Source organism: Schistocerca cancellata, chromosome 2 (genome assembly GCF_023864275.1).
Source record: "Schistocerca cancellata isolate TAMUIC-IGC-003103 chromosome 2, iqSchCanc2.1, whole genome shotgun sequence".
Taxonomy (NCBI): Eukaryota; Metazoa; Arthropoda; class Insecta; order Orthoptera; family Acrididae; genus Schistocerca; species Schistocerca cancellata.
The window spans coordinates 606,638,255-606,659,559 of NC_064627.1; the positions used below are offsets into that span (position 1 = coordinate 606,638,255).

A 21,305-nucleotide genomic window follows, 5' to 3' on the forward strand; every position below is an offset into this window, starting at 1 on the left:
AGTATGAAACCCATTAAGAAGTATAGTTTATTCTTAATGTAGCATACAGATTTTCTAGGTTTTTCTTGTCTTTTGTTAATGTATACTTTGATTTGTTCCACATCTTTGACACTACTACTTGTGGGATGTGTGGAAGATCATATGACTACCTGCTTCAACTGAACACTATACATTTTTACTATTTTATTTCTGGCAAGAAGTGATTTTACAAAAATTGACTGGTTTTACAACAACAAAAAATTGCAGTCTCAAGCATTCATACAATTATGCATTCCTATCAGTAAAATAAATTTCAAATCAGGTGCAGTGAACACCTTAAAGCAGACTTAGTGCAAACTAAGTGTAAAGAAAATGAGTTTTTAGAAATTTTTACTACATTCGGCAGAGTTTATATCACAGTTAAACATATAACTGAAATATACTGAGGCAAACAGAGCATGTGTCAAGGCATACACTTAAGTTTTAAACCTAATAATTTTATATAAATATACATTATAAGACAAATATTGTGATGCAAATAATCAATAATAATGTTGAATTCACACACAAAACTAATTTCAATAGATAAGAAGTAAATCTTGAAGGATTTCTACAATAATAATTGTAATATTTTTAAAATATGGTTTCAGAATTACAATATCATTGCAGTAGATATAAATCTATGTTAAGGCTGTAAAATCAGAACTCTGTCACATTCATAAAATGTCATTTCAATAAAATTAATCACAATAGCTTACTCCAGATGACATTTCTTTAAAGAAAAAGCCGCAATGTATGTGGCAAGTAACTTGTGACAGATGTCTTCTTCTTCTTTTTTTTTTATTTTATTTAGTTTTTCCAAACAGACTGTGTGTTAAGATGTGGAACTGGCAAGTACAAGATTTATTCACAAATATGCACAATCTTCTGACAAATTAAAGGGTAGGTATCCATTTCATAAACAAAATAATGTGGCAAAATGAACACAGTAGAGTCAGATACTCATATTTCTTCAACTATTGAAAATAAAGTACTGCAGTGATAATCATTTACTCTGAGGATGTACTACTCCTTTTCCCCATTCTTAAACCAAACCGAAAAAAACCAAACATATAAATTTAAGAATAAATGTGAAAAAGTTGGTATTCTGTTCACATACATTTCTTCTACAATTCACACACTCAACACATTCACTCACAATGAATATTCCGTTTATCCAGCCACTTTGTAAATAGGGCAGAAAACTAAATTGCAACATTTTATTTGTGGCAGCCGTAAGCCTCTATGACTGTTCAGAGAGATGATTATGAGATAGTAGGAGGGGAGAGGGAAAAGAAACTAAACATAATGATCACTTACAAATGATTAAAAATCTATGCTTTTTTTGGTCATGACCAGTTTAAGGCCACATCAAAGCCACTTAACAAATTATGTACAAGAAATGTATGCCACCATCTGAAGACAAGCTCTGATTTTAAACAAATAATGGCAACATAAATTAGAAACACTCTAAAAGCTGTGTGCAAACACACTAAATTGGAGAAGGATGAGGTAGAATATCAGCCAACATTTGTTTGGCATTTGACTGACATGATTTACAGAAAGGGCACAAAAATTATATCAGGATGACCAGAGATGATTTTGAACCCAACTCCTCCCAAATGAGAAAACATTGTCTTGACTGTGCATCATATCTCAGGGCAATCACCCAGTTCTTTCGAATTGAACTGTTTTCCTCTTCAACATATCACACAATATGCAAAGGTACATTCACCAGCTGTACTTAACTTGTTGGTTATCCTGTAATGGTGATGAACAGTGAGGAACAATGCAAAACATCACAATGCCAATCCTCTATGCTCCTAATTCAGGATAATCTAATTTCTATTAACATATGTAGAGAGAGCACAGTTATTGCATATGCAACTGTCCTAGGCATTTTACAAGACGATTATAGTAAGGGGAAAATTGCATATCAGTAATTAGAAGATTTTACAATGAAGAGAACCTCTGACTAAAAAATCACAGATTCATGTTTCCATTCCATCCACACTGTCTTTTTTGTAAAGATGAGCATCAATTCTGGCAATACTTCCTACAAGTGATATGTGTAAGCTAACTGCACTGGAAGTCAGCTTATGTATTAAACACTAATTGATCCTTTAGTGTAGGCTGCTCCAGCATACACGCCTACCTGAGTCGCTGCTGGACCCATGTGGGCAAACAATAGATGCAGAGGTAGTCTTGCAGCCAGGCCATAACACATGTATCATATTCTGCGTGCACACGGGCAAGGGGCGATCAAACAGTTTGCGCATGCACACAACAAGCTAATAGGTGAATGCTTAAGAGCCACTCCCAATCATTCATGTCATGTTGTAAACAAATAGCACGCTAAAAGTGTTAGTCCTTATTTCCTTCGCCACATGCAGGAAGATTGTTGAGTGGCAACCTGCTGCCACTCAACCACCTTTCTTGCATGTGGTGTGGTTCTGCTACCACTTCATTTCAAATAAGGACTAATTCTTTTAGTGTGATAATTGTTTACATCGTGACATGAATGATGGGGAGTGGCTCTAAGAAGTTACCTTTCGCTGATGATCTATTAAAAAGAATCTTTATCACCTGAGGATTGGAACTGCCTACATTAGTGGATGGGTAAGCTAGTTGTCATGACAGGAAAAGGTAATTACACCACATCAAAGAGACCCTGGAGTGGTAAAGCTACGTGAGGGAAATATTGCCTTTCATGATAAGAACGTTTCTTTTTTCTTCAGAACCCCTTAGAAGATGGGACCATAATTTCCAACTATCTAATAGCCCTTTGCACTGCTTTGGTTGTAATTTTCTATTTCATATTACTCTTCTACACACCCTCCTGCCTCGAACATGAAGAATTAACCATTTTAAAGCTTCAAAAACACCTCATAAATGCTGTTACATTTTCTTTGTGTGTAAGATGGGGGCAGAAGATTGGGAAAGGAACTGCCTCACATAAATATGTAGTACTGAGCAAGAGACAAAAAATAATTGCGATGATAATGCAATTTCTACACCCACCTGCCTCTCATTCCATCGCCTTTCATCACTATCACTAATCTGGAACACAAGTTAATTAATTTCAACAACCACCAGGTGGTTATTATTAAAGTGCCATTACTGGATGTCCAGTGCGGGCTATAACTACTGTATGGCAGAGAAACTTGATAGATATGCTAATGTGTTAGTGCAGAACCAATTTATGCTGGGAAAAAATTAGTTCCAATTTTGGCCACTAGGTGCGTATCTGCATCTCATCGGCGTCTCCAGGCATCTCATCGACATCTCCAGAGCTCACATTGAACAAATTGTGTAAGTGGCAGTTAATAATAAAATCAACACTATGCCTTTCTCACTTGTTTGACCTTTTCTGACCACATCCCATTTCTAGTCCACCTGTATATGTCTTTCTTGCATTCACAGCACCAGACTAGCAACTGGTTGCCATTTGGAACTAATTTTTCTCCAGTGCAAATCGCTTCCACATTAATGCATTAGAATGTCTACCAAGTTTCATTGCAAAAAGATAATTACAGCCCACACTTGACCTCTATGAGTTGCTGCACTAGTTCCAAACAAGAAATTGGTTTTGTGTTTGCTAGAAATTATAAATACAACCAAAGCAAAAAGAGTTCTTTAGGCAGTTTTCCATTTTCAGAAAGTACAACTGCATTATCAGTTCAGTTCCAAAAATACTCATGTCAAACAGTATCATTGGCACGTATTATGGTTTTCAGCTAAGTTAAACTTGGGAGGCTGCTTTTAAAATACAGGTGGAATTCTGTATTGGAAACATGTTACACGAATTCCTTTTACCCATCAGGTAAGAAGTGAATTCTATTCAAACTTGAATGTATTAGTTAATTAACTATTCTTCATGTATTGCAAAAGGAGTGACCTTTTAAGAAAAACAGCACAGTACTTGCCAGTATTTTAACTCTGGCCAGTGCAATTGCCAAAAATGTTCCTTTAAAATAGCTAAACAATTGATTAATAATACAAAAGCAGCAAGTGATTTACATTCAGCAGTATACACATTATCTAATGTCTCTCTCTCTCTCTCTCTCTCTCTCTCTCTCTCTCTCTCTCTCTCTCTCTCTCACACACACACACACACACACACACACACACACACACAGTCTCTCTGTAAAACTTTGCATAACACAAACTTACTGTCTTTTACCATTTCAATAACATTACATTGACTAGTCTTATCAGTAAACATAGCAAGACCACAACTTCACATCATCAGATACTGACAAATCTCAGCATACTTTGTGCTTCAAAGTTTGCTGCGGAAAGTTAAATTACCATTTGCAAATATATTCTTAGGGTCAAGTTCTTTTTTGGTTGCTTGGTACAGTTCAACACCAGTCTCTGACACCTGATGAAGAAACCATTTAGCACGTAGTTTGCCAACACCATGGTGATGTGATATACTGCCCCCAGAAGCCAGGATTTCATCTCTTGCATGCTCTTCGAGTAACTCATATGTTGCAAGAGGATCTGCAAGTCCTTTGCTGCTGAAACCAAAGTAAAAATACACACAGCAGCCTGCATCATATGTCTGGGTAACACGGCACGATATCAGGAACTTTTTAATTCCATGATCTGGAACATAAGTAAAAAAATATTTTGTTAATACAACAATGGAAAATCCTGGATGGAATACAAAATAATCAAAAAAGGAGCACTTTACCACTGTTCGTACAAAGGAAACATTGACACAGTGGCTTCCATCAAGATGCTTCGTAAGACAGATTGAAGACACCTCAAATAAGGACCTTAGCTTTATGTTAGAAGCAATGAAAAGAACAAATTTCAGTGAGCCACCCTTCTGCTAATACACTCTCCTATCATTTTGTATTCTTTAAAAAAAACATATTATTTTATTCCAAAGAACCAATTGCTGGTCCCATTAGAACAATGATATGATCTCTCTCTCTCTCTCTCTCTCTCTCTCTCTCTCTCCCCCCCCCCCCCGCCCCCCTCCCCCCCGTGTGTGTGTGTGTGTGTGTGTGTGTGTGTGTGTGTGTGTGTGTGTGTGTGTGTGTGTGTTCGCGCGTGCGCGCGCACCTGTGCACACACGCACCTTTCCTCTGTGACTGAATCTTCCATTTTGTTCTTTTTCTGAACTCCATTTTTTTCTTTGACTAATCCATCTTCATCTTTATCTTTCACTTTCTCAGGTTACATCAACTCTAAGCTGAAGCTGGCTCAATGTTTACTAATGTACTCGTAACTGCCGTCTGCTTCACGTCTGTTGTGCAGCGAGCTACCTTAATTTAAGTATTAACTCTATTTTCTTACTTGTCACTTCTTCTTCCGTGTGTATTTGCTTTTAGGAAGCTTTAATTGTCGGGTGCTATTAATAGTGTTCCATAGATTTCGTGTTTGTTTTGAATACAGTCAGAGAGAGTCCCTTTAGTCAGCCATAGTGCCAGTAGAGTCAGTGTCGTCGTAATTGCCGTCTGCTTCACGTCTGCTGTGCAGCGAGCTACCTTAATTTAAGTATTAACTGTATTTTTCTTACTTGTCACTTCTTCTTCCGTGTGTTTTTGCTTTTAGGAAGCTTTAATTGTCGAGCGCTATTAATAGTTCCATAGATTTCGTGTTTGTTTTGAATACAGTCAGAGAGAGTCCCTTTAGTCAACCATAGTGCCAGTAGTGCTAGTGTTTGTTTTCAATACAGTCCAGAGACAGGTAGTGCTATTTTCATTGTTTTCTACAAGAAGTGGCTAGCAACCACAGTTTAGTGAATAAACAGCCGCATTTAGTGAATTAGCAGTCTAGTTAAAGGTTGATTAACTCTCTTCAGTAAATTGATTCCTTAGGATGGATAGGATGTGTGACTGCTGTGTACGGACGCAGGAGGAGCTGGCCACTGTTCGCGAACAGCTGAGCGTGTTGATGGCTGCGGTCAGCCGTCTTCAGGCTGCTGCCTCGGAGTGTAGCGGCACTGGGGAGTCTGGTGCGTCGCAAGGTACACCCCAGGTGTTACATGCTTCACCCACTGTCGAGACATCTTCGCGGGTACTGGGCGCGGTTGGGCCACCCTCTCCCCAAGGGGAGTGGTGGGTTCAGCGGCGTTCGTGGCGCACGAGGTGGAGGGTCAATGTGGAGGCTGGCCGTGTGGCATCGCCCGCTCTGCCTGTGAGTGGACATGTGGCTGCTCCTTCAGCAATGTCCGAGCAGGCACACGGGGGGAGGGGTTTATTAGTTATTGGGAGCTCCAACGTTAGGCGGGTGATGGAGCCCCTTAGGGAAATAGTGGGAAGGTCGGGGAAGAAGGCCAGTGTTCACTCTGTCTGCTTGCCGGGGGGGTCTCATCCGAGATGTGGAGGAGGCCCTACCGGCGGCGATAGAGAGCACTGGGTGCACCCGACTGCAAATTGTTGCTCATGTCGGCACCAATGACTCCTGCCGTCTGGGTTCAGAGGTCATCCTCAGTTCGTACAGGTGGTTGGCGGAATTGGTGAAGGCGGAAAGCCTCGCTCGCGGGGTGAAATCAGAACTAACTATTTGTAGTATCGTTCCCAGAACTGATCGCGGTCCTCTAGTTTGGAGCCGAGTGGAAGGCTTAAACCAGAGGCTCAGACGATTCTGCAGAGATCTGGGGTGCAAATTTCTCGACCTCCGCTATCGGGTGGAGAAATGTAGGGTCCCCCTGAATAGGTCAGGCGTGCACTACACGCCGGAAGCGGCTACAAGGGTAGCGGAGTACGTGTGGAGTGCACATGGGGTTTTTTTAGGTTAGAGAATCCCCTCCCTAGGCCCGACAAGACGCCCCCTGAGACGCGGCAAGGTAGGAGTAGGCAAAATGCAACAGGGAATAACAATATTAATGTGCTAATAGTAAACTGCAGGAGCGTCTACAGAAAGGTCCCAGAACTGCTCTCATTAATAAACGGTCACAACGCCCATATGGTACTAGGGACAGAAAGTTGGCTGAAACCAGACGTAAACAGTAATGAAATCCTAAACTCAGATTGGAATGTATACCGCAGAGACAGGCTGGACAGTGAAGGGGGAGACATGTTTATAGTGATAAGAAGTGCAATAGTATCGAAGGAAATTGACGGAGATCCGAAATGTGAAATGATTTGGGTGAAGGTCACGGTTAAAGCAGGCTCAGACATGGTAATTGGATGTCTCTATAGGCCCCCTGGCTCAGCAGCTGTTGTGGCTGAGCACCTGAAGGATAATTTGGAAAATATTTCGAGTAGATTTCCCCACCATGTTATAGTTCTGGGTGGAGATTTTAATTTGCCAGATATAGACTGGGAGACTTAGACGTTCATAACGGGTGGCAGGAACAAAGAATCCAGTGAAATTTTTTTAAGTGCTTTATCTGAAAACTACCTTGAGCAGTTAAACAGAGAACCGACTCGTGGCGATAACATATTAGACCTTCTGGTGACAAACAGACCTGAACTATTTGAAACAGTTAACACAGAACAGGGAATCAGCGATCATAAAGCGTTTACGGCACAGATGATTTCAGCCGTAAATAGGAATATTAAAAAGGGTAGTAAGATTTTTCTGTTTAGAGAAAGTGACAAAAAGCAGATTTCAGAGTACCTGTTAGCTCAACACAAAAGTTTTGTCTCAAGTACAGATAGTGTTGAGGATCAGTGGACAACGTTCAAAACCGTCGTACATAATGCGTTAGATGAGTATGTGCCAAGCAAGATCGTAAGAGATGGAAAAGAGCCACCGTGGTACAACAACAGAGTTAGAAAACTGCTGCGGAAGCAAAGGGAACTTCACAGCAAACATAAACATAGCCAAAGCCTTGCAGACAAACAAAAATTACGCGAAGCGAAATGTAGTGTGAGGAGGGCTATGCGAGAGGTGTTCAATGAATTCGAAAGTAAAGTTCTGTGTACTGACTTGGCAGAAAATCCTAAGAAATTTTGGTCTTATGTCAAAGCGGTAGGTGGATCAAAACAAAATGTCCAGACACTCTGTGACCAAAATGGTACTGAAACAGAGGATGACAGACTAAAGGCCGAAATACTAAATGTCTTTTTCCAAAGTTGTTTCACAGAGGAAGATTGCACTGTAGTTCCTTCTCTAGATTGTCGCACAGATGACAAAATGGTAGATATCGAAATAGACGACAGAGGGATAGAGAAACAATTAAAATTGCTCAAAAGAGGAAAGGCCTCTGGACCTGATGGGATACCAGTTCCATTTTACACAGAGTACGCGAAGGAACTTGCCCCCCTTCTTGCAGCGGTGTACCGTAGATCTCTAGAAGAGCGTAGCGTTCCAAAGGATTGGAAAAGGGCACAGGTCATCCCCGTTTTCAAGAAGGGACGTCGAACAGATGTGCAGAACTACAGACCTATATCTCTAACGTCGATCAGTTGTAGAATTTTGGAACATGTATTGTGTTTGAATATAATGACTTTTCTGGAGACTAGAAATCTACTCTGTAGGAATCAGCATGGGTTTCGAAAAAGACGGTCATGTGAAACCCAGCTCGCGCTATTTGTCCACGAGACTCAGAGGGCCATAGACACGGGTTCACAGGTAGATGCCGTGTTTCTTGACTTCCGCAAGGCGTTCGATACAGTTCCCCACAGTCGTTTAATGAACAAAGTAAGAGCATATGGACTATCAGACCAATTGTGTGATTGGATTGAGGAGTTCCTAGATAACAGGACGCAGCATGTCATTCTCAATGGAGAGAAGTCCTCCGAAGTAAGAGTGATTTCAGGTGTGCCGCAGGGGAGTGTCATAGGACCGTTGCTATTCACAATATACATAAATGACCTGGTGGATTACATCGGAAGTTCACTGAGGCTTTTTGCAGATGATGCTGTGGTGTATCAAGAGGTTGTAACAATGGAAAATTGTACTGAAATGCAGGAGGATCTGCAGCGAATAGAAGCATGGTGCAGGGAATGGCAATTGAATCTCAATGTAGACAAGTGTAATGTGCTGCGAATACACAGAAAGATAGATCCTTTATCATTTAGCTACAAAATAGCAGGTCAGCAACTGGAAGCGGTTAATACCATAAATTATCTGGGAGTACGCATTAGGAGTGATTTAAAATGGAATGATCATACAATGTTGATCGTCGGTAAAGCAGATGCCACACTGAGATTCATTGGAAGAATCCTAAGGAAATGCAATCCGAAAACAAAGGAAGTAGGTTACAGTACACTTATTCGCCCACTGCTTGAATACTGCTCAGCAGTGTGGGATCCGTACCAGATAGGGTTGATAGAAGATATAGAGAAGGTCCAACGGAGAGCAGCGCGCTTCGTTACAGGATCATTTAGTAATCGCGAAAGCGTTACGGAGATGATAGATAAACTCCAGTGGAAGACTCTGCAGGAGAGACGCTCAGTAGCTCGGTACGGGCTTTTGTCAAAGTTTCGAGAACATACTTTCACCGAAGAGTCAAGCAGTATATTGCTCCCTCCTACGTATATCTCGCGAAGAGACCATGAGGATAAAATCAGAGAGATTAGAGCCCACACAGAGGCATACCGACAATCCTTCTTTCCACGAACAATACGAGACTGGAATAGAAGGGAGAACCGATAGAGGTACTCAAGGTACCCTCCACCACACACCGTCAGGTGGCTTGCGGGTATGGATGTAGATGTAGATGTAGATGTACCTCTCATCTTGGATGCCCCTCTTCCTAATAAAACTTCAAGTCCTCTTTAACCTAGTGCCTGATCAATCAGCTATTCCCTCACCTTCCAGTCTTCCTTGCTCTTTCCAAACTCCAAATAATTATTCTTTCTCCTGTAAGCCAACAACCTATGTTGTGAAACATACTCAACTTTCACACACACTCACGGAGAATCATATTTTATTTTCTGCAAATTGTTTAACATGCATGTCAATACTGCCAAAAAGCACACATTTAAAGTATTACTAAGACTGTGCAAATAATGAAAATGAACCTTATTTATTCAAATTTTTCATGACATCAGAATACCACCACCGAAATGAATGGTATTGCATTGTTCCATAGTTGTTTAATTTTTGTGGCCAGAGGGCCTAAATAATTGCTTACATTTCTTTTAGGGAATTATTTGCTTGACTAAATTAACCTACAAATAGTTCTTTATCTTTCCTGTGTGCCCCCTTTTCTCTACATTTAATCACAATAATTTAATTTTTGTATAGAGTATGTATTCTATTAGATTTCATTTTTCATTTAGATCCGCTTCTCATCACAGGAGAAGACAGAAAAAAGTGGACTGCTGAAACAGAATGCTTGTATCCATGCTAGATACTCATAAAAACTTGCTACCCTGACCACAGGTTCATTGATTTCATTATGGAGAAAAACTCAAGTTCATTAGCCACTGGTTTTGTGTGGGCAGAAAAAGAGTAGTTTTACACAGCAGTGAACAATCACCAAATAATCATGAAAGAGGTGCAGGCTATCAAAATATTGAAAACTTAACCCTCCTGTTACAGAAGAAGCAACTTACCCCACAATTGAGTCAGGCAGAGAGATATAAAAAGCACTACATTCTTTAGGGACTGAAAATGAAGTGATGATTCTTAGTAAGGTTATTTAATGTTTGTCTCAACAATTGTTCAATGGCCAGAGTGACTTGTGTGTGCAACTGTGAATGCTGGTCCTGGTTTAGTCAAAAGACAAATTGAGGCATCTTAGATGTCATTAACAAAACTTTCCATTTTTATGCTGTTGCTCACAAGTAATAGAAATAATATATGCTGCCTCTGTGTTAAGATACCATAAAACTCCAACAATCAGTCTTTTCTCCTTATCCCATCTGGTAAGTCTCCCCTAACCCAGGGTTCTGGCTGTATTTTTTTAACTGTACCCCTTTCCCTAAACCCCTCCAAGGCCTTTTCCGTCCCCCCTCTTCCTTCCCCTTCAATTCTTTGCCAGGAGGAGGAGCCACTGGCGCCAAAAGCTTGCGAAAGTTAAACCCTATTGTGTGTGTGTTCCCTGTCACGGTTGGTTAGTAGATTTTTTTATCTATCCATTTACATTATAAACTAACCCATGTGTGACAAATAGAAACTAAAGGCTAGATAAAATTAAATTCACAAAACATTTAGTTAATGAATGCAGTGTTTGTCTGACTCTTAAATTTAGTACTGACTCTTAAATTTAGATCACTTATGCAGATTTTTGGTCTTGTAAAATGCCTTGGAAGTAACTGTTGATTCAGGTAACAATCCATTCATCCAGGGAAGGATAAACTCTTCAAATTTGGCTAATATAGCAAGGACTATGCCTGTTGTTAATTTTCCTTGCAACATGCACTGGCCATTGAGACTAATAAATCAAGGTCTTACACAAAAAGTTTGCAATTGAAAACCAGTATCAACTATGAAAAAGTCTGTTGCACAACATAATCCAGATCTATGTTTAGATCATCATCTTTGAACTTTGGGTCTTCCTCTTATGATATAAAAATCATAATCCTAATTACCTTTATTATTCACACACACACACACACACACACACACACACACACACACACACACACATTGCATTCTGTCTGCTTCAAAATATCTGTCACATATCACCTCTCTCCTCTTTTTTACTAAATGACACAATTTCAAGAGTGTTCATCACTTCAACAATTACAGCTTGATCTATGGAAGGATTTGGTTCTTTTATATGACTTCTCAGAGAATGAGCTTTGTAGTAAGTGGTTTCACTGTGGGCAATGTAGCATGGAGGCCAGTGAAGCCCTCTCCTGGATTTGCAGGACATAATGAAAGAGCAAACTGATAGAAGAACAGGAAGGGAGAATCTGTGCCATTCAGGTACATGTACAGAAAGCCAGATTGAAGCCAGGCAAGCTACAGTGGGAAACAGTGGAGAAGTGTCAACTGGGAGTTAACAGAAAGACCATTAGGCAAAGATAGAATTTTATTTTGAATGTTGACTCAGTTTGGCCAGCTGTCACAATACAGTAGGGAGGAAACCCTTGCAGTTCTAGAAGCAGGGAAGAGGCAGCAGACTTCCAACATTGTTAGAAAGCCTGAGTTAAACAAAAACATTAAGAGCAGCAGCATTCTGCAAAATGTGTAAGGCCACAGTGGCAGGAGGCAGTAGGTATGGGGTACCACATCACCAGCATTTTTAACCCAAATGTAGGGATTAGTAAGATGTTGTCATCTTATTTTGGGGTACTGTGTAAGGATTTGGTAGGGATTGCAGACTTGTCATACAGGCAGTCAAGATTTATACCTTCTTCAAGAATATTTCTTTAATAATGGATATTAAAAGGGGTATTCAATAAGTAATGCAACACTTTTCTTTTTAGCTAATTTCAGTTGAAAAAATGCTGAATTTTTTATGGGAGGCAATGGAAAATCCCACTTCTGCCCCTAGAATGTCATGAAGTTCTGCTAAGTGGTAGCACTATAATAGCATTCAAAATGTCTGTAATGGAGGTGTGTTCCAAGTGGAGAGCTGTGACTGAGTTTCTTCTGGCAGAAAACCAGAGCATGACAGGTATTCATAGGTGTGTGCAGAAAGTGTACAGATACCAGGCAGTGAACAAAAGCATGGCGAGTCATTGGGTGAGGCGTCTGTCATCATCGCAACAAGGTCGCACAAATCTTTCTCCCATGTGCTGACCAACCACGCACAGTTGTGGCTCCTGCAATATTGGGACCTGTGGACACTCTCATTCAAGGTAACTGGCAGATCACAAACACCTCGCTGCTCCACTGGATGTTTCTGATAGTGGTGCTGACACACTCATCAACCAGTTGGGATATTATGTGTGAGCCTGCTGGTTTCCTTGTCACCTAACAGAGGACCATAAAGAGCAACGAAGGACTCTCTGTGTGGAATTGCTTGCGCATTATGAGGCTGATTGTAATAATTTTTTATTGATCGTCATCACAGGTGTTAAAATATGGGTTAATCGCTTTGAACCGGAAACAAAACAGAAACCCATGGAGTGACACCACAGCATCTCTCTTACAAAGAAAAAGTTCAAAGCCACATGCTCAGCTTGTAAAGTCATGGTAACAGTCTTCTGGTACCCTGAAGGGATTATTCTGATGATGTTCTCCCTCACAGTACAACAATCAATTTTGAAGTGTACTGTGCTAGCCTTGGAGAACTGAAGAAACGACTTCACTGTGTTCGTTGCCACAAAAATGCAAATGAATTTCTCATTCTCCATGACAATGAAATGCCTCACACAAGTTGTGCACCAAGGAGAAGCTCACATAGCTTCCTTGACGGTCCTTCCTCATCCACCTATAGCCCAATCTCACATCTTCTATCTTCCACCTGTTTGGCCCAATGAAGGATGTACTCTGCGGGAATACTGACATACAATGAGTGGAGATTATGTTGAAATACACAAGAGTGGGGAACAATATGGTGTATGGAATCCTGAGTAAAGCCAACATTCTTTCAGAATAAAAAGTGTTGCATTACTTACTGAATGCCTCTTGTAGTTCAGTGAATGGGGAATTCAGACCACAAGGATTAGTGAGCTTGTCTCATAAAAATAGGAGAGCAATTAAGAGATGAAATAGATGAACTGCAAATAGATTTTTACTTTAACATCATTTACATAGAAATACTTGTTACAGATAGCACAGTATTCAGAACATCAACAAAACTGACCACCTAAATATCGAGAAACATTCTGAGCATTGTGCTGTAGAAATCAAGCAGCCTAACGTAACAACAGGCTTTAGTAACCATTCTCCAAGTCCAAAGGCAAGGGGATCTTATTGTTGCTGTGGTCTTCAGTCCAGAGACTGGTTTGATGCAGCTCTCCTTGCTACTCTATCCCGTGCAAGCTACTTCAGCTCCCAGTACCTACTGCAACCTACATACTTCTGAATCTGCATAGTGTATTCATCTGTTGGTCTCCCTCGGCGATTTTTACCCTCCACGCTGCCCTCCAATCCTAAACTGGTGATCCCTTGATGCCTCAGAATATGCCCTACCAACCAATCCCTTCTTCTAGTCAAGTTGTGCCACAAATTTCTCTTCTCTCCAATTCTATTCAATACCTCCTCATTAGTTATGTGATCTACTCATCTAATCTTCAGCATTCTTCTGTAGCACCACATTTCAAAAGCTTCTATTCTCTTCTTGTCTGAACTATTAATCATCCATGTTTCACTTCCATGCATGGCTACACTCCATACAAATACTTTGAGAAACGACTTCCTGACACTTAAATCTATACTCAGTTAACAAATTTCTCTTCTTTAGAAACACTTTCCTTGCCATTGCCAGCCTACATTTTATATCCTCTCTACTTTGACCATCATCAATTATTTCGCTCCCCAAAAAGCAAAACTCCTTTACCACTTTAAGTGTCTCATTTCCTAATCTAATTCCCTCAGCATCACCCGATTTAATTCGGCTACATTCTATTATCCTCGTTTTGCTTTTGTTGATGTTCATCTTATATCCTCCTTTCAAGACACTGTCCATTCCGTTCAACTGCTCTTCCAGGTCCTTTGCTGCCTCTGACAGAATTACAATGTCATCAGAAAACCTCAAAGTTTTTATTTCTTCTCCATGGACTTTAATTCCTAATCTGAATTTTTCTTTTGTTTCCTTTACTGCTTGCTCAATATACAAATTGATTAACATTGGGAATAAGCTACAACTGTGTGTCACTCCATCCCCAACCACTGCTTCCCTTTCATAGCCCTCTACTCTTATAACTGTCATCTGGTTACTGTATAAATTGTAAATAGCCTTTGGCTCCCTGCATTTGATCCTTAAGGAGATCATATGTGGTGATCTTAACAAATTTTGGTAATACTTCATGTACAGTGAGTGGTGTCATTAACCTTCTAACAACTTTTAATGTCCAGAACATAGTAAAGGATTCGACTAGAATAACATGCAATTCAAGCAACTGCATAGATGCAGTATTCGGGGACCCAGTAAATCTCTCATTTATTAAAGCTCTGAACTATCCAATGTACTGTCTGACCATCAGTGTATCTTGTTACAGCTTAGTTTAGGGCAAACAGAAGATAAGTCATCACCTACTTTCATCCACAGAAGGCAGATCAAAAACAATAACAATATTGACATGTTTAAAAAATCTACTTAAATTGAAATCCTGAGATATTATTTACAAGGAAGGTAATGTAGATAAAAAAAAAAAAAAAAAAAAAAAAAAAAAAAAAAACACTATTCCTTAACGTATTGGGTCTTCATTAGAATACAGCCTTCCCAGTAAAACAAATCAAAGTACAACACCTAGCCAGGAAAACTGATAATAGCTGGATCACAAGTGTATAAGAATGTCATGTAGGACCAAGAGGTCACTGTATGAGCAAAGTATAAAAACAGATAATTTAAATTTCCACAGTTATTTCAAACTGTACAAGAAGGTCCTCCATAATTTATTATCTAAAGCAAATCAACAAGAATATAAAGTCTACATAAATGATTCTGATAACAATTTACAAACTGACGTAAAACAGGAAACATCTGAATCTCTTCAATATAATGGCCAACAAACAACAGACACCAAATATATTTGTGATACACTCAATAAATATTTCTCTGGAATTGCTAGCTGTGTCCATACAGATAAACTATTGTGTAAACTGAATAGTCTCTGCTATGCCTGTGAACTGTGTACTTGGAACTAGTTAACTCAGTCATCTCTTATGGCATTCCTTTCTGGGAAATAACACATAAGCAAATATTTGTTACGCAAACCTGAATTGCCAAGATCATGGTTTTAGTACCACCACATACACCTACCAAGCCAGTCTGTAAAGAACTGGGAGTACTACCTGATCCACACATTTACATTGAAGAGACTCAGTTATAAATAAGAATCTCCACCTCTTTTAAACAAATAATGGTGTGAAACTTCAGGGCAGATTACAACTGTGTGCTGGACCGAGATTCGAACACGGCACGTTTGCCTTTCGCAGGAAAGTGCTCTACCGTCTGAGCTACCCAAGCACGACTCATGCCCCGTCCTCACAGCTTTACTTCCGCCAGTAGCTGTGAGGATGGGGCGTGAGTCGTGCTTGGGTAGCTCAGATGGTAGAGCACTTGCCCGCGAAAGGCAAAGGTCCCGAGTTCGAGTCTCGGTCCGGCACACAGTTTTAATCTGCCAGGAAGTTTCATATCAGCACACACTCCACTGCAGAGTGAAAATCTCATTCTGGAAATAATGGTGTGCATGATCATCAAACCTGTGGTGATGATAAGATTCATCTGACAATACAAAGACTCTTTTAAATGCCACGGCAGTGTGACACACAAGGGCAGCATATTCCACAACAAATTACCTTGCTCAGTTCAAAATACTAATAAACCTTTCAGAAAGAATGTTACCAACACAATGCTCTAGCACTGCTTTTATTCTGTTGCAGAATTCGTAGAGACTAACTTTTATCACCTGTATCTTCAATTTTGTCAAAAATGAATTAACCATGTATGTGGTTAACAGAGATTGCTGCTGAGAAACTATTGTAATGTAAATGTATATTCTGTCCTTTAAAGCACACATATTATTTAGGAATGTATGTGACAGAAAGGTTTATGCTCCTCCAGCTACGTATTGCTGTAACTTGTACCCCTGAACATGAACACGATTTTGTGGATAAATACATGAATAAAGTAAGGCACAAAGGTTCTTCTAGGTCAGAATCAGGAACCTTGTCATAAGATGTGCCAAGTCTTCTTTACTTTTTGACTCACACATGAAAACAGTAGCACAGTTATAGATAATTTCTTCAGAGATTGTTTTGTAATTGAAAGAGCACATTGTGAGAAATACTAGTAATGGCCTGTAAGCTCATAGTGTTTGTAGGCACCTCAGACAGTAAGTTACTGATGTTGTCCCATATCAAGACCATTGCCACAAGAAAAGGAGGTGCATTTTCTGAAGAAAATACATGTTTTGGGTTTCCTGCAGACACGGTTCTGCTACAGTATGGACAACAAGTGCAACACGGTATGTGGCTGAAATGGTGTGGTGATGATGTTCGGTTTGTGGGGCGCTCAACTGCGTGGTTATCAGCGCCCATACAATTATCCAATCTTTGCTCAGTCCAATTTCGCCACGTTCCTGGATGATGATGAAATGATGAGGACAACACAAACACCCAGTCATCTCGAGGCAGGTGAAAATCCCTGACCCTGCCGGGAATCGAACCCGGGACCCCGTGCTCGGGAAGCGAGAACGCTACCGCGAGACCACGAGCGGCGGACACTGAAATGGTGTAGTGACTGGAAAAATACTCCGAAGTTGAAGTATGTGGGACAGTATGAGTCTTGTGGGCAAAACATCTAAGTTGCACACAAATTCACTGTGAGAGTCTGGTAGTACAGGATATGGACCAAATGCAATGTTGTGTCGAGCCACAGTGAAATGGTGCCACCAATCTGACCAGGTCACACAGGCATGAGTGATGCTGATCAGAAAGGAAGGGCATCAACATCAATCACAGACAACAATATCCATTCAATGGTGGAGCTGAATTGTGGCAGTTGTGTACCCTGCAGTGATGAGGATGCCCTCACAGCACTTGCCATATGGTCCTGTGGGCAAGCAGTAGACTTCTATCTTCGAGGAATCGAGCAACTGGTTCTGACCATTGTTATTCTGAAAAATAGCATCAAGTACCCGTGTCACTTTTAAGTTTACTGCAGCATTCAACAAAAGGTACCTGGCATGCCGTAATAATGTGTAACTTACTTTTTGAAATCCCCTTGTAAAAATAGTAACACTGAAAGGAATTGTTGCAGTCATATCATAAGGTGATAGGCAAGAGATTTTGGGGTATGGGAAAATTTGCAATGCATATATTTAAAGTAATCTAGAAGGGCACGTTTGGTATGAAGTTTAAGTACAAAGCAGCTTGAATAACAAGTATAGCACATTTCTACAAACCTCCATCATTTTCTTTGACAGTTCTTTTCATTAAATGAAGCAGACACAAACACAGTTATTAACAGAGGAGAAAATGGCAGCTGTCATGAAGAAGGACAGTCACTGCCAAGTTCAGAATTTCACATCAATAGGCTCATGGCAAAGCATTAAAGAATGCAAAAAGACATGCTAAAATAATGCATTAAGTCAAGACAAAAGGGAGCTCTCAGAACACAATTCCATAATATCAGTTGTTACATAAATATCAGGGCAGAATGTGGACGCTCAACATTTCACATATTCTGTGTGTGTGGAAATGATACTATCAGTGATCAAATAACATTCTATAATCATTTCCTGTTGATAGATTTCAAGTTAAATCAAAATTTTATAGATACACCAAGTACACAGAACATTTAAAATCTGTTATTCTGAGACAGTGTCACATGCAGTTACAGGGAACCAGCAAATAACAAATTTAAAGAATTATTCTATTGCCAAAGAGTAAAATGCTTGTGAGTATGATTAAATATCATTTATTAAGAGCAGTGCAACAAATGGACGTTCTGCACTCAGTTGCCTCTACTATGCCTCTTTCAGATGCTCCCAATTTCCCAATAATTAAAGTACTTATTAGTAAAAACACTTTATACAAGGGAGAAAAAGATAATGTAAACAATTGCAGGTCAATATTCTTGTTACCAATGTTCTCAAAAGTTTTGGGATGGTAGAAATACGAGATTAGTAACACATCTCAGTATACACAATGAGCCATCAGATTTTCTGTTTGGCTTCAAGAAAAGAACATACACCAAGAATGCAATTTATTCTTCTGTATGTCAGGAACGAATAGGGTTAACTGATTTGCTAGTACCATTAGGCACCTTCTCTGACATAACAAAATTATTTGATTGTGAGCTACTTGGAAAATAACAGAATAATTGAAAAACAGAACAATGGTTCAGGGAGGGTGAGAGGTATAGGGTTCTATTCTGTCCACAATTTTTCTTAACTGGTATCAATAACTATCCACTAAACATGGCATGTGATTCAATAACATTTCTACCTTCAGATAACAAGAATCATTGTGCAAGACATGAAATGTAATTTAAATAATTTCGCAGGAAAGGTACTAGATAACAGTAGCTCATGACTTAGCTCATGACTTTCAGGAAAGAGATTGACACTTAACTGAACAACACAATGCATACAGTTTCTGACATGGAACTCTTATGAAATTTCAGTGTCACAAGATGGTCAAGTTAGTGAAGTTGGGCATTGTTAATTAAAATTTCTGGGCTAAGAGGCTGTGGTTGAACAGTAGAAATTCTTCCTCCTGACATTTTCTTGCCAAATGCAGCCAACATCTTCTGAGGTGAGTCAACGACTGGCTGCTGGGCTGTGAAGGTCCCCTTTATATGCAGTGCATAGAGGGCACCACCACAGCATGAGAAGTTTAACATTTTAAATTTGGAAGTATCAATTTCGAGGGTTTGAGAGAGACTAAAAGCTGCTACCTCTACTATTTCTGATACTGAAACATCAAATATTGTTTACTTTCACTCCATTATATCTCATGGTATCAAGCTGTTATCTTGTAATCACAATCAAATCCACATCTCAAAACTGAGACATCGATAAAGTACAGCACTTAACACTGAAAGTGCATTTATTATGACACCAATGTACAGACAGAAGAGAATGCACCACCCTGGATGGGGTGTGTGCTATTTATACAAACCTAAAACATTCCAGAATATACAAACATTACACAAATAACAAAGTTTGAGAACCTCCTAGATGGGTTTGAAATAGTGAGCCACAATACATCATCCAATGATGCTAAGTGCTTTGCTACAATGCATGCAGCACAGCTTATGGCATTGCTCACTCTCCTGCAGAAAGAGTGACCTCCCTCTCATTGGACCTAAAACAGCTACCTGGATCTAGATCTCTTTAATGGTCCTCTGCAAAGCAGGATTGGTTGCTCCTCACATTGTGATCATGTTATCACATAATTTTCACTATAATGATCATCAAAGGTAGCTCCTTCGCCTCGCTGCTGAAGTTTCACTGTCATCGAGTGGGTCTTCAGTTTCCTTGATGAAAAGAACACATCATCTATCTGTGCTCCAGGACTGTAATAGGTCTACAAACATGGATTGTGTGTCTGCACTTTTGTCTTCTTCGTATGTGATCTCCAGCAAGCAACGAAGGATACAATATGACCCAAATTAGCACTTTGGTAACCTCTCTGATAGTTCCACTTCCTGCACAGCCACAAAAAGACATGTAAAGTCCCAGGACAGTATCTCATTGGCTGGGGCTTGGCATCATGTATAGTGCTCTCATCCCTCTCTGAGTGTCCACGGTCCATCTGAAATCCAGATTTCTTGGTTATTTGCCCTAGTGATGAAATGTTTCACGAAGTCATTCTGAGTACTGTGCAGTTGAAATGGGAACAATTTACATGACATAGTTTAAGCCTCATGATCATGGAGCGGAAAGAACAATGTGAAGCTTGTAGTGTTTCAATTCTCTGTGTTATATGTGACTGTCACAACAGGCATTATTTTACCCCAATCTCTCTTTTTGACATCAACGTACACGCAGAGTGCATCTGCCAACATATTATTAAGGTGTTTTGTAAGGCCATTCGTTTGTGGCTGGTAGACCGTTGTCATCTTATAAATAACTTTGCATTGTGGAATTACCTCTGATACTAGATTCAACTTTAAAACTTCCACATGAACAGAGATCACCTCTCTGGGTACTCCGTGCTTCAAAATGATATTTTCTACAAGGAACTTCACTACTTCCAAAGCTTCAGCAGTAGGCACAGCTTTGTTGACAGTGTAGTGAGTGATGCAGATAATGCAGACTATTGTCTATCGATCCCTGTCTGTCAACTTCAGGAACCTGCACAAGGGCTCAATTCTAATTCATTGGAATAGCTTACAGCAGGGGAATTGGTGCCAGATGCCCCAGAGGTGATTGTACCATGTGCTTCCTTCACTGGCATTCCTTACAGTGGCTCAGGTAGTGTAACAAACCAGTAGAGACCTGGCCAGTTATTCCTGCATCCGATACTGTCTAGAGTCACCACGAATCCCAGATGATGAGACTCTGAAGCGTCATTGAAAACCTTCAGGATAGCTGGCCATGGATTTCCTGGGACAATGAGCAATCATTTCCACAAACTGGATCATATTTCCTCTTATATGATGTTTTTTTCATTAACTGGAATCCTCCTTTGGTCAGCTCCACCTTCTTCAGCACTCCTACAATTTTCAGCAATGCTGGATCTTCCCCATGTCCAGCAGCAATGCCATTTCCAGCGAGTACTGATATTTTGCTGTGCTCCATCAAAGGATTCCTTGAAAGGCAATCAGAGTCCTTGTGTCTGTGTGTTTTCATGTACCACTG

At 40.0% G+C, this 21,305-nt stretch overlaps 1 protein-coding gene and 1 long non-coding RNA gene across 2 annotated transcripts in view; one reads left to right on the forward strand and one right to left on the reverse strand.

The window, feature by feature from the left end:
- LOC126162264 (uncharacterized) overlaps positions 1-21,305 on the forward strand; it is a 99,613-nt gene that overhangs the window by 57,693 nt on the left and 20,615 nt on the right. The window lies entirely within an intron of this gene.
- LOC126162260 (alkyldihydroxyacetonephosphate synthase) overlaps positions 1,985-21,305 on the reverse strand; it is a 249,674-nt gene continuing 230,353 nt past the window's right edge. The window contains exon 12 of the mRNA XM_049918652.1: positions 1,985-4,629. Within this exon, the coding sequence (XP_049774609.1) occupies positions 4,301-4,629 (329 nt within the window). The 3' untranslated portion in view covers positions 1,985-4,300. The remainder of the gene's footprint in view (positions 4,630-21,305) is intronic.